Source organism: Vulpes vulpes, chromosome 12, assembly GCF_048418805.1.
Source record: "Vulpes vulpes isolate BD-2025 chromosome 12, VulVul3, whole genome shotgun sequence".
Lineage (NCBI taxonomy): Eukaryota > Metazoa > Chordata > Mammalia > Carnivora > Canidae > Vulpes > Vulpes vulpes.
This window is the reverse complement of record NC_132791.1, coordinates 141,744,358-141,759,225: the sequence shown is the minus strand read 5'-3', so window position 1 is coordinate 141,759,225 and position 14,868 is coordinate 141,744,358. Positions and strand designations below refer to the sequence as shown.

The 14,868-nt window shown below is 38.9% G+C and overlaps 1 protein-coding gene across 3 annotated transcripts in view; it reads right to left on the bottom strand.

Annotated features, from left to right (window-relative positions):
- Window positions 1-14,868, bottom strand: part of ULK2 (unc-51 like autophagy activating kinase 2) — an 81,942-nt gene that overhangs the window by 64,872 nt on the left and 2,202 nt on the right. For all 3 annotated transcript variants that reach the window (XM_072730480.1, XM_072730479.1, XM_072730478.1), the window contains exons 3-5: window positions 14,410-14,451; window positions 1,854-1,886; window positions 1,309-1,345 (exon numbers count right to left, since the gene is read on the bottom strand). In XM_072730480.1, coding sequence (XP_072586581.1) covers window positions 1,309-1,345; window positions 1,854-1,886; window positions 14,410-14,451 — 112 coding nt within the window. The remainder of the gene's footprint in view (window positions 1-1,308; window positions 1,346-1,853; window positions 1,887-14,409; window positions 14,452-14,868) is intronic.

Sequence of the window (14,868 nt, the reverse complement as noted above, 5' to 3'; positions counted from 1 at the left end):
GCTAAGTTTTCTCTAAGAGGGAAGGACAGAAATGGGACCAGGGCAGGGTTTACATATAGCTTCAACTGGTTGTAATTTCTTTAAATGGGGGGCGGGCAGTACCAGTTTCCTCCCATCCTCCCTCCCTCCTTCCCAACAATCAACTGGACAAACCCATCTCCCCAGTGCCCCCCTAAGGTATGCTGGCTTCAAGAGGGCTGGGGGTGGAGAAAGTGGTCCTCCAAGGCCTTTGATGGAGGGTGGGGCTCAGCAGGCAGCACGTCCATGTGAGGAAAGTGGAGAGGAGGCCGGAAGCATCCCCCGCCCCCTCAGGGCAGGAGCTCCAGGGTGGCAGACTGGGTGGCGTGGTGGGGGGTGTAGGCATTCAAGGAGTGTCTGGTCCCCAGTGCCAAGGAGTAGCTCCAGAGCCACTGCACCCACTGCAGCACCAGGCAGACACAAGCCTCGGGCAAGAACCCCCAGGGTTCTTCATATTGATCTCTATTCGGCTTTTCAAAGTCAGCAATGTTTTATATTTTAAAGATTCTTAAAAGCTCACTTTGATCACACTTCGATTACTAGGTGAAACTGAACATTTTTAATATGTTCTTGTAAATTGTCCATACCCTTTGTAAGTGTACCTACTGATGTCTTAGGGTCACCATCAACTGCCGCGATTTAGAGGTTGAGATTTTTTTGCATATTTCCTTTGCATTTTAAGGGATGAACAAGTAGATGCTGGCCTCATCTAACACCATTTTAAAAAATACTTGTGGGAGACACAATTTGATCTGAATGCCTTATATTCATCCTATAGATACACATTTTGAATACAGAATTTCAAGCACCATCTAATACTAAAATTTTACCTCTGCCACAAAATAATTTCAATGTTAATTAATCCTTTGTAATTTTTTAATTTATAAGAAGAGTCACATTAATAAATACATTCTTAGATATATTTTTACATTATGATTTTTTTATTTTGAAAAGGACTAATCGTTCACTGCTGGTAATGCAGGAGAGTCTTTTGAAGAAGGGAACTATTTGGGTTTTTTTTTTTCTCCCTTGGGGAGAGGACCCATCTCTCAAACCCTGCCAGAGAGAGAGGCACACACAAAGTAAGCACTTATACACAGGTTTAGGAATAAAACCACAACAAACAACAGTTGGGCAGCAAAGTCATCACACTTAAACAAATACACAAATATTTATTGAATGTTTCTATGCAAGTGCAGAAAACAGAGTCAGCATTATTTCAGAAGTAACTCTCAGGATTAAACAAACTACCGCAACTATCTCTATTGAACATCGACAAACAAAAATTACCTTGCAAATAATCTGCCAGGTCTCCACCATTGCAGTACTGACACATAAAAGAAAAAAATAATTAAAATAAGAAAACTGATTCAAGATTAATTCAATCTATGATCAGTTAATTTTAATTAAAAATAGTTCCTACATAATGTAAATCTAGTCTGAAAAACATCAGAATTATGGTAGCAAATTTAATTATATATTCCTTATAAAGTAGAATCTAAATCACTAAATGGACTTTATTAATTCAAAATTTCCCATAATAGGGATCCCTGGGTGGCGCAGCGGTTTGGCGCCTGCCTTTGGCCCAGGGCGCGATCCTGGAGACCCGGGATCGAATCCCACATCAGGCTCCCGGTGCATGGAGCCTGCTTCTCCCTCCGCCTGTGTTTCTGCCTCTCTCTCTCTCTCTGTGACTATCATAAATAAATAAAAAATTAAAAAAACAAAACAAAACAAAACAAAACAAAAAACAAAATTTCCCATAATAATCTGTCAACTTTAAAGTATATATTAATCAAAAGGAATCTGAAATAAAGTAAGCAGCATGTACCTACCTCCATCACCAAAAAGACAGAGTTGGGTAATTCCTGAAATGTAAACAGTAAATATAGAGAAAGAATGAATCATAAATTCAAAAAATAATGACAATTAATAAAAATACTCCACTTGTTCATTATTAAACAAGTAAAATAAAATCACAAAACCTATTAGTAAGTGAGATTTAAAATCCCTAACACAATAACTTAAGCATCTCAACTTCAAAGCCAAGCCAAGTTTTGATGATACTAATATGGTCATTCCATTCAATTCTGTTCATGGAAAAAACTAAAGAAAGATTAATTGTTTGGTCATAGCTATGGTAAATTTGTGGGGGAAAGATGGGTAGGATTCTCTGGTCCTCAAAGAAGCACTTCCACTTTGAAAAGTTTATGTTTTGAGCACTGACTTGATAATCCTAAAACTCTAAATGTACAATCTGATTTCTGGAATACATGACCCAGGATGGTTAGTTTTTCTAATTATTGTGTTTATTTGGAGGCAATCACATTATCTGGGACTTGCTGGCAAAGACATTTATTTCTTCACATATCTTGGTAACAGACTGATTTTTAAGGAACTGATTTCAGAAATTTTACTAAGTCTTTCAAAGTCCTATAGCTCCAGATCTGTTGATCAAAGAGTAATTCAAAGACTAGCTTCTTAATTCTTCAATAGCAATGCTTACAATTTAATTCAATTTTAAATTGTACTTCCTATAGCCTAACTTGAGGCAGTGTTCAAGTGTGATTCAAGATACAGCCCTTCCCAAAAGCACTTGGCTTCATTAATATCCTAAATTCAAGAATGAGGAGTTCTATCAGAAGATAAAAGCAGAGGCAAGGCAGTATCCCTCAGAGTGTGGTGCAAGAACCAGTGCTAACCATGAATTATCTGGGACTAGCCCACAAAGAGAGAATTACAGAAATTAAAAGTAAGAAACTTTAAAAGGCTTCAAGCAACTTAACAAAATAAGTTTATGTCTGCTAAACCTAATAATAAAAACTTTGGAGGTTTGTAGGTCCTTTTTTTACTTCATTTTTACAACAATTCCTTTTTATTGGATTTTATAAAGTATCAGTTCACACACAAATTAGATATAAAAACTGGTGTCTCAGCACTTCTAGTCCAGAGCACTTCTGTGCAACGAGGAACACTGCTTCCCGGCCTTCTGGCTAAGATCAAGTGTGCAACAAGGAACAATACAAGGGGCAGCCACAAAGTGGTTCCACAGTGTTCACCAAGAGTCTGGATGCCACAAGTCAGGACCTGAATTATGTTGTGCAACTTAATTTCACTTAATTCTCCAGAGGACTAGACAAAAAATTAAAACACATGGTGCCCAATTCTTTGAGCCCCACACCTCCGCCCCCACAGGGAGGCATATGGGAGTTCAGAAGAATGGCAGTGCCTTCTGCTCTCTGCTGGGAACCAGGAACCACAGTCCTGCCCAAGCAGGATCACATATGGCATGGACAGCCAAGTTGGAAGCCTCAGACAGCTGGTTTCCCTAAACAGCAGCACACCCATGAGCAGGAAGGAAGTAGAGAACCCGTCAGCAACTAGCAGGCTAGAAGAGCAAGTCTATAAGAAATACTTATTTCCTTTAATCATAAACAAAAACAAAAATATACCTCTAATAGCTAAATCATCTCTTTGGTGAATCAAAAAAAAAAAAAAAAAAAAGTCTTAGATTTAGCCATCTAACCTGATCAAACCCAGACCAAAATGTCCTAAAAATACTGAGATATCATTAAACCAGTAACTTTTTTTTTAAAGATTTTATTTATTTATTCATAGAGAGACACACAGAGAGAGAGAGAGAGAGAGAGAGAGAGAGGCAGAGACACAGGCAGAGGGAGAAGCAGGCTCCATGCAGGGAGCCCGATGTGGGACTCGATCCCAGGACCCAAGGATCACGCCCCAGGCTGAAGGTGACGCTAAACCGCTGCGCCACTGGGGCTGCCCAAACCAGTAACTTTCAACACAGTTTTCTTCTCCCCAAGTAGGAAGCCCAAAAATATCATCTCAAATCAGTATTGTTTAATCAAATAATAGTCCATATCCTAAGTACTGAAAAGACAACTAAGAATTCCTTAGGGAAAGCTGAACTGTTCACTAGACATGAAGACATTGAAAGAAATATTTTAACATCCTTGATTTCTCATGCAAATCTTCTTTTGCCGCCCCCCCCCCCCCCCCCCCCCCCCCCCCCCCCCCGCCTTAAAGCAGTACAAGTCCTCACGGGTTCAATCATTTTCTCTTGAACACCCTCCTCCTGAAAGGCTCCATTACAAAACAGTGTGCCTCTCTTAAGTGAAGCACTTAAGTAATCTGGAGCACGAGTAGCTCCAAGAGCCAGCAAAAAGAGTCAGCAAAAAGAAAAAAGAAGAAAACCAATCATGTCATTTATAGACTGAAATTCCTATGGCACTGGGGTGCCAGGAAAGAGCTTGAAGAGATACTTACTCATAGGATCAGATAGGCTGAGGGATGAGGCCAATGGGCCTGTGAGCCAGACCACCAAAGGTTTCCCAAAGTGGAACACACACCTGACTGCTTTTTCTAAAATTAGGAAATCCTCATCCTCAACTCCTCCCCAGGAACTTCCATCCACAAAATTAAACACAATGAATTTCAATTGATCATTTCCCTACTCAAACTCAGTAAGATAGAAAATCCCGGGCAGCTGAGGTGGCTCAGTAGTTTAGCGCCGCCTTCAGCCCAGGGCGTGATCCTGAAGACCTGGGACTGAGTCCCACATAGGGCTCCCTGCATGGAGCCTGCTTCTCCCTCTGCCTGTGTCTCTGCCCCTCTCTGTGCGCCTCTCAAGAAAAAATATATAAAATCTTAAAAAAAAAAAAAAAAAAGATAGAAAATCCCTAAGAAGGGTACATGGGTGGCTCAGTCAGTTGGGCATCTCCCTTTAACCCAGGTCATGATCCCTGGAGTTTAAGGATCGAGTCCGCATCAGGCTCTCTGCTCAGTGGGAGTCTGCTTCTCCCTCTGCCCCCCTCACCTTTGCTTGTACGTTCTCTCTCTCTCAAATAAGTAAAAAAAATCTTTAAAAAAGAAAGTCCCTAAGAAAAAGGGGAGAAAAAGGTATTATTATGAAGAACTCTAGGCCAGTATATGAAAATTTAGATGAAATAAAAATTTTAAAAACAATTTGTTCAAGTAAAACCACAATCCTCAGAATTATTCTCCTTGGGTAACATGGTACTAGACAGCCTCATAGCTGCTTCCTATGTGTAAGCAGGCTTGGGTTATCATCTCTCTTTACCAAGGGGGTGGTGTGGTTGTTTTTGTTTTTGTTTTTTAAGACTTTATTTATTCATGAGAGACGCAGAGAGAGAGAGAGAGGCAGAGACACAGACTCCATGCAAGCAGGACTCCAGGATCATGCCGAGCCAAAGGCAGACACTCAACAGCTAAGCCACCTAGGCATCCCATGGGGGTGGTGTTTATAAATAAAAAGTAAAGTCTTTTGAAGGACACACAACAGGTTTTTTTTTTTTTTCTGGGAAAAAAAAAAGGAGGTATCAGAAGAGGACATCTCTTTTTTAATATACTGCTAGACTATTTAAATTGTTTTTCCACTGATGGCCTATTACTTTTGTAATCTGAAAAAACAATAAAGATAAAGTGAATTTAAAAATCAGATAGCATGACCAGGTATTCTTTCCAGCAGAATTCAGATGCTTAGGATTAGAAGGGGAGAAACATAAAGTAACAAAACAATTCAGTAAAGAGCAAGAGAAAGATTCAAGAAAAATTTAGGGCTCTCCCAAAACCCATCCCTCACCATTTCTTTTTTTTTATTTTTTATTGGAGTTCAATTTGCCAACATATAGCATAACACCCAGTGCTCATACCATCAAGTGCCCCCCCACCCCGTGCCCGTCACCCAGTCACCCCCACCCCCCACCCACCTCCCTTTCCACCACCCCTTGTTAGTTTCCCAGAGTTAGGAGTCTTTCATGTTCTGTCTCCCTTTCTGATACTTCCCACTCATTTTTTCTCTTTTCCCCTTTATTCCCTTCACTATTTTTTATATTCCCAAATGAATGAGACCATATAATGTTTGTCCTTCTCCGATTCACTTATTTCACTCAGCATAATACCCCCCAATTCCATCCACGTCGAAGCAAATGGTGGGTATTTGTCATTTCTAATGGCTGAGTAATATTCCATTGTATACATAAACCACATCTTCTTTATCCATTCATTTTTCAATGGACACCGAGGCTCCTTCCACAGTTTGGCTACTGTGGACATTGCTGCTATAAACATTGGGGTGCAAGTGTCCTGGCGTTTCACTGCATCTGTATCTTTGGGGTAAATCCCCAGCAGTGCAATTGCTGGGTTGTAGGGCAGATCTATTCTTAACTCTTTGAGGAACCTCCACAGTTTTCCAGAGTGGCTGCACCAGTTCACATTCCCACCAACAGTGCAAGAGGGTTCCCCTTTTTCCACATCCTCTCAAACATTTGTTGTTTCCTGCCTTGTTAATTTTCCCCATTCTCACTGGTGCCTCACCGTTTCTCTGCTACTTTCCCTGACTCATTCTCCACCCTTTGGGTGACTCCTAGGGGTTTTCTCATAAAAGAAGAAAATCCTTTTAATCTCCTAAAGGATCAGAGATCAAGGGGTCTTTTGTTAATGAGGTGGCTTTTGGAAAAACCCCCAGGTTGTCTAAAGATAGGGGCTGAAAAAAAAAATAAAAATTAAAAATTAAAAATAAATAAAGATAGGGGCTGGTTTGCCAGGGCTGCCTACACTTGGATTAGAGGGTTGGAAATTTCAGTCCCACCCCACCTCCAGGGAGGGAAGAGGAACTAGAGACTAAGTTAAAATACCAATGGCCAATGACTTAATCAAGTGTACCTAGGTAATACAGCCTCTATAAAACCCCAAAAGGATGGGGCTCCAAGGGATGTGGAGAGAGTGGTGGCCTTTCCACATGCCTTACCTTACGCATCTCTTCCATCTGGCTGTTTCTATATTCTTTTATACCCTTTTATACCCTTTTATAATAAACCAATAATCTTTCTGTGAGTTCTGTGAGCCACTCTAGCAATTAATCAAATCCAAGGAAGTTGCTGGTACTTCTGATCTATAGCTTGGTCAGAGACACAGGTGACAACCTGGACTTGTGATCGGTGTCTAATATTGGGTGTGGTGGGAGGTACAGTCTTGTAGAGCAAAGCCCTTAACCTGCAAGATCTGATGCTAACTCCAAGTAGATAATGTTAGACCTGAGTTGATGGCTTGGTTGGAAAAAAACACCTGATCTGTCAAACCTGAAAGAGGACGTTAACTACCTCCATTCTGACCTCAGTCTGTACTTTCTAATTGATTAAATTCTTCCTTCAGGCTTGTCTCTTAACTCAGACAAAAGACCTGGAGGGCAAAGCAGCAATAGGGACTTTCCCCATACTAGCAAGACCCCTTGTGATGGACACCCAGACAATGATCGACCTGACCTCTACTGCCCACCTGCATGTACCCACTAATCTTTGCTCCACATTTTCCTCATATGAACCTGGAAGTATTTTCAGCACTTTGGAGACCGTCTTTGAGACTTTGTTCACTGTGTTCCCTTGGTGTTGGCCTTACTAAAATCAATCCCTTCCTTGTTTCACCACCACTCATGTCTGTCTTTGGATTTTGTCAGTGGTGAGTGGTCAAACCTGGTCCATTTAGTACCCCTGGAGCCAGCTGCTCCTACACCCTTGGGCCCCAGTTACAAACTTAAGAAGTGAGAACAAAATACCTAACTAATCTAAACCTGATTTGCCCATAATTTTTCAAACTGCCTAAGTCCTAACTGTTTGCAACGGTCCCACAGGAGATACCACCCACTTCTGCAGTTATAGTAAAAAACAGGTAAAAGTTTGGGATACCCTTCCGAAAAATAAGGTGAGATGAGTCCCTACAGCAGATCTTTGTACATAAATTCCAGAGACCAAAGATATATAAGTATGGAAAACTGAAACCATAAATGCTAGAAGAAAAGGAGGGCCATCTTTATAATCTCACGGTGGAGAAATCCTTACATGATATAAAACCTAGAGGCCACTAAGAAAGAGATGGACACATTTTACTACGCAAGAACTTCCATATACCAAAGAGATGCTGAAGATGCCCTCCTCCCCACCCCACCAAAAAGACAAACAGACAAACAAGGAAAAACATTCCAATACATACAACAAAGAGCTATTAACTCAGATTTCCTCTTCTTCCCCTCACACAGCTATTATCAGCCCTCCTCCTAAATGTCTCGCCAAACTGTCCAGGCCACTCCATTTCCAATGGAGCCACCACTCTGTCACTCAGACACTTCCTACACGCTGGCTCCATACCTACCCTTGCCCACTCTCCAGAGTAGCCAGTGTTTTACGCACGTTAATAAACTTCTGTCCCAACTGATTTACAATGGAGAACATTCTTTTTTCTAACCATAATGGTTGAGTCTAATACTCAGATATATGTACTTCCTTGTTCCCACCTGGGATGAGAATTCATAAACAGAAGACTGCCCAATGATTGTAGAAAGCAAGCAAGCAAAAGTGAATAGTGCCCCACAAAAAAAGAAAATTGGGGTCATTTTCCCCCTCATTTGTAAAGTGTTTACTGCAAAACCTTAGGATGCAAAACATTGAAAGAAGCACCTTGATCTCACCACCTGAGATTGACACGGTGGTTCATGCTTTCACAAACCTATTTATACATCCACCCACATGCAAATGGAGCATATATTTGCATTTCTGTACATTTTAACATAATCCATTACCACCTTTTTGCTTATCTCCAAGCTCTCCAAACAGTCAATGTTTCCAGCCCGTATGTCTTTCCATAACTTTCTCCTGCTCATACAGTCATTGCTTAGTAAAAGGTGTGTATTTTTTTTAAAGGTGCGTATTTTTAACTGCAACAGATATTTCTCTTCTTTCAAATATTTTTTAACTGCCCTCTCTCTCTCTCTCTCTCTCTCTCTATATATATATATATATATGTATATATATAAGACACTGTTCTAGGCACTGAGGAATACAGCTGCAAGCAAGCACAGTTAACTGCCCTATTCTCATTAAGCTTCAGTTTGAAGAGGTCAGAGTCAGGGAGAGACACCAAACAAAAGAACATAACAATATGTTAGAGGGTGATAAGTGCTATGAAAAATAAGTAGGGAAGGGAGACAGTGCTGGGTATTGGATTGTAATTTTACTGAGGGTGGCTAAAATAAAGCTGAAATGTATTTGTTGAAAACACAACACTTGAGTAAAGACCTAAAGAAGGTTGGGAATATATCTATATATACTACAGAGATAAAGGCCCTGAGAATGGACCCATACACAATCCATACCAGAGGCCCATGTGGATGGAGCAAAAACAGCAGGCACAGAGAGGGAGCCAGGGTCAGAGATAATAGGGTCATGCTGGGCAAAAAAGGACTCTGGCTTTTACTCTGATAAAAAAAGGGGAGCCGCTGCAGAGTCCAAGTCTGAGCAGAGAGGACTAATAAGCCCTGATTTACATCACCAGGATTATTCTGATTACAGTGTTATAGAATATTCTTTCAGGGCATGGAAGCAAAATATTGTCAGATAACCTACCAAAGAGGATCTGACAACTCCCATTTCTACTAGGGGTCCATGAGAAGATCCTCCCCACTTACACTTCCTTCCCAATTCCACCAGTAAGAACTGGGCACTTTTTAATTTTACCAAAGGAATGCGTGAGAAGGGACATCTCACTGTTAACTTTAATTTTCATTTCCCTGACTACTTGTTCATGAGTATCATTTCATACCTTAGCCATTTTTATTCCTCTTATGAGAATCAACGATCAATATCCTTTGCTTTACTGTCTCTCTAGGTTATCTTTTCTTTACTACTTTTTGAGAGGATTTACATGTTTGAGATATAAATGTTACCTGCCTCCTATGCCCTGTGTTGTAAATTCTTTTTTTTAAATCTGATCATGGTATAATGCATTCATTAACATGCACAGATTTAAGTGTACATTTCAATGTGTTGTGACAAATGCATATACTCATGTGACTACCCTTCCTTCAGAGGCACCCTCTGCTGTACTTCCCCTGACTTCTACACCCTGGCTTGGTTCTGCCTCTTCTTGGATCTCACAAAAACAGAATCATACAGTAGCTGTATATGGCTGGCTGCTTTTTCTCAACACTGTAGAGGCCACTTTTAGGCAACAGGCTTGAGCAATGGAAACTTGAGCAAGGCACAAGGGCTCTAAGTGACCACCGAGCTGAATGCAAACAGGCTCCTTCAGCAACCCACCTCCAAACGGCCACAGACCCTAACTGACCAACGAGCTTACTTACAACCGGTACAGTTACCAAAAAAGGGAATATTCTATACGGCCCCACACCTCTTCACTCTGCCCTATAACTAACTACAGCTTCCACCACCGCCTCCTGGAAAGACCGCCTCTCCTTTGTTGCTGCCCTGCCTGCTGCTCCCTTGTGGTATATTCGATAAACTTCTATCTCCTTTTTTCTGCCTTGAGCGAATTCTTTCAGGGCCCATACCACTGGCCCCAACCCAATTAAGATGTTTTAACATGAACATAACATTTAAAATTCATATGCTGTGGTGGCATGCATCAAGTTTGTTCCTTTTCATGGCTGTCAATTTGTTCAGGGTATCATTTACCACAAAGCAAGTTTTAAAAAATGTTATATGTCCCTACACCTACAGCTTCTCGTTTCTTCTCTTGATTTAAAATATCTTTCCAACACCTGGATTATATATAGTCATCTAAATACTATCCTAAGATTCTTATTGTTTATGTTATACATTTAAGCCTTTAATTCATTTGGAAATTATTGTCAAAAATGATGAGAATAGGTATCCAACTTTACTTTTTCTCTGGTATCTTAGTTTTACCAGCACCACTTTATTAAATGAATCATCTTTTTCTCACAATACTAACAATTACCTAGTGGTGGATATTTACCCAGACGATTGACAAATAGGCAGGTAAAGTACTCCTAACCACCAGTACTTAGCTCATGCCCAGAAGGCTCTAAGATAGATATCTTCTGGAAAACAGACATATCACTCTCCTGCTCTTAAAACTCTTCAATAGCTTAGCTGCCCTCAGAATAAAGACTACATGAAGGCCCTGCCAACATCAGTGCCTGCAGCACCTACCACACCCACCTCTCTCCCACGTTGCCACCCCCTGCACTCCCGGCCCCTGCCTGGGCCTCTCCCAGCTCCTCAAGCTTTCATCCTTCCTCTCTGTTCTTCACAGGCTTCCTCTGCTTGGAGTGCTTACCTATTCTCTTCCCACCTACTCCAGCCTGGATGACTCCCACTCTTCCACCAAGTCAGCTTAAACATCACTTCTTCACCAAGTCTTCCCCAGCCCACAAAGGGGGTAGCCTTACTCTCCTAAGCCCCTTATGCTTTCCTCTCAAAGGTCTTCAGTTATCCTCTTCTCCCTCATTGCTCTGTGCACACTTAGAATCAGTAGCTATTTGCTTCCTGTCCTCTTTCCCAGTATGCTGGAACCTCCACAAGGACAAGGACCATTTCTATTTTGTTCACCACTATACTCCTGTATACTCTTGTTAACTGGCTCAAGAAATACTAATTATAAAAAAATCAGTAAGAACAAACACAACAGAAGCATTACAGAATGGCAACAGGAAAGTCACAGAAGAAATACAGATACACTGACGTTTTAAGAAAAAAAAAAAAAAAACAGGTCATCAGATCAAAATAAATTGGTACAATCTTCTGCAAGACTATATGCTAATATCTTTGACCAAACTATCCCATGACAGGAATTTATTCTACAGGAACACTAATATACATAAGCAAAGATATGTACACAGCTTTCTCTGCAGCACTGTTTCTAAGAGGGAAAAATAAGAAACAACTGAAATGGCCACAATTGGGTTTTAAGTAAATTGTCATTTAGCCCTATGGTACTATGTTGATATGAAAAGGTATCCAAAATACACACTAAGTCTAATAAAAACAAGTTCTATTTATGTAAAAATACTATTATTAAGGCCCTCACAATGAAAAGCTTAAAAATCTAAGTATAAATGATTATAACTGCATATATATATATATATATATATATACACACACATACACACACAACTCTAAAAGAAATATAACAATGGTTATCTCTAAAAATTGCCATTTCTTTTCTATTTTATTCATATTTACAGTGATGATTTTAACTATGGGGATATATTACTTTTTTAATTAGGGAAAGCATGTTACTTTTTAAGTGTCATCTAAATGTAAACCCAAATTATTACAATGTCAAAGTTCTCAATTTATAAAAAGTGTGTCCAACTTTAGACGGATCTCCAAAACTGATGGCCAGGAAAAATGATGTTCATTTCAAGTTGATAAAATTACTGCACAGTCTTTACAAACATACTGAAAACAAAATAAAGGAAAAAAAAATATAAAATATTAGGTCCAGACCCTGTTTATTCATTAGCCAAATACTCGAGTGTATTTATTTGGCTGTTATTTCTTAAATGTATGTATTTCCAGTAGTATACAATGCACAAAATAGAAATATTTTAATGCAGTCATCTTGAAATTCCTGAAAGTCTGATAATCAAGGTTTTGAGTACATATTCCTCCTAACTATCTCTTTCTATAACCAAAGCTAGTACTTAAAAACATTTTACTAATAGAATGAAATCTAAATATACTCTCTATTTTCTGAAAGCAAAATCTACTCTTCCATTGATAGAGTTTTCTGTGCTTCTCAAAAAATGGGAAATTAAGAGTTAATATTATTTAACAATTTTTGTACCAGGCACTGACTTGTACTACTTGCTGCCCTCTGTCTCCAGAGACCAAGACCAACTACACAAACAGCTCTGAGGAGAATCAACATTTCAAATAGGGATTGTGAGATAAGTTTACTTTTGACTTTAAAGTTTTTTCCCCTCTCTTTCTATGCTGAATATCTTGAAGGAATGAGTTACACCTATATAAATAGGTAGTAAAATATACCCCACAGCACTCACATAGTCTACACATGAAATTTAGATTGCAATTTTTGGGGGGAGTAATCACACTCTATAATCAAAAACGTTAAAACTGTGTGTGCTATTTGCCCTAGTAATTCCAATGCTAAAAATTGAACCTAAAAAATCCAAACTGTGCTCAGAACTTATGCATTATCTTCATTGCACTTTCCTATAATGGGGGAAAAAAAAAAAGAAACATCTTGTAACATGGGTTTAGTTAAATATTTCATGGTATGGTAGGACTATGTGAAAAATCACTGTAACAAAAAAGCAGCACATGAAGAACAGTCCATTTTGCCTCGCCTCACTAAAATTAAGGACACTGAAAGCAAGGACTTTGTTTTACTCACTGCTTTACTCCTAGCCCTTAGAGCAATGCCTAGGTAGCCATTCAAAACCTTACAAAACAAATGAACTTCAGTAAAGTGTGTACAGAAAAGGTTTTAGCTAGAAAAGGTTTTAGCTAGAAACACAACAGCAGACTCACCGAAAACGTCCATTTACTTTACTGGAATTCAATTGTCCAGACTCAGAAAAATACAAAAAAGGAAATAACATAAATCATCACCCTAGTCTGTTTCGGCATGAGAATCTAAGGAGAAGCTTAGTTGGCTGCCCCCTCTGTGGATCTCAGATCACCTTGGCTTTCACACAGTGGATATCATGCTAGACAAGAGTAGAGTAGTTCTAGAATTTAAAACAGTATGGCCCCTAAATAATAAGCCAACTACTTACTTTGGTGGTCTGCCCCCCCAAATTTTTAAAAGAATTTCCAAGGGAAATGTTGCCTTAGAACAGAACTTCAGAACCTTGCCTTCCCACCTCCAAATAAAATGCAACTCTACTGTATGCCATGGTGGTAATCACATATATATCAGGGTGATGAATGTGTATCCTTTCTTCATTTTTATTTCTTTTCTAATACCTCTACAATTAGCAAATATTACTATTGCAGTAAGAAAAAAGCTCCATCTAATTTTTTAAATTAGCCCACAATAGTCCTTTATACATTTATTACAGAAATGCTAGGAGGAAAGAGAAGAAGGAAAGAAGGAAAGAAGGAAAAGAAAGAAAGAAAAGAAAGAAAAAGAAAGAAAGAAAGAAAGAAAGAAAGAAAGAAAGAAAGAAAGAAAAGAAAAGAAAAGAAAAGAAAAGAAAAGAAAAGAAAAGAAAAGAAAAGAAAGAAAGAAAGAAAGAAAGAAAGAAAGAAAGAAAGAAAGAAAGAAAGAAAAAGAAACTAGATCTGGTATCAATATTTCTCTACTTAAAAAAAAATATTTCTCTACTTGACTTAAAACAACACTACTCCCATAGTATAACTGTAGCAGCACATATTACAGCACATTATTTTCTCCTATCCCTTTATGCTACTTCAATTTCTTAATTAATAAACATGTAACTCAAGCCATATACCTTTCTAAGAAGAAGTCAATTTCCTATTTCTATTACAATTCACTTCATTTGTATGAAATTGCAAAGTTTTTTACTGACACGCAAATCAAATAATAATAATAATAATAATGTACCTGAACATCATAGAGTGCTACAATATTTTCATGTTGAAGTTCCTGTTAAGGAAATTGAGAATTTAAAATATTTGTAATCCCTCTAATAAATACATTTCAATGTGCAAATAAGTATTAAGTATACACACACATCCACATACCTATATACTCTTTCTATATACTACACTTCTATTACTGGATTAGAACAGTTCAGTCCACAAAAAAAAAAAAAAAAAAAAGAGGAAATGCGCCTGATCAAACTTTACTTGGGCCCTGAATGTCTTCTCACCACCATCATTTTTTAGATTCTTAACAAGGTGAGTGCTCTCATTGACAAAGTAAGTGTCACAGTTAGTATGCCCAGAGACGCTCTGGGAGTCTTTCAAATTCAATAAACAATTCTAACAGCAATAAACGCATAAAATTCTAAAGTGCTTTTAGAGAGCACATTATTTGCCTGCGAGAAAATGAAGCATAATT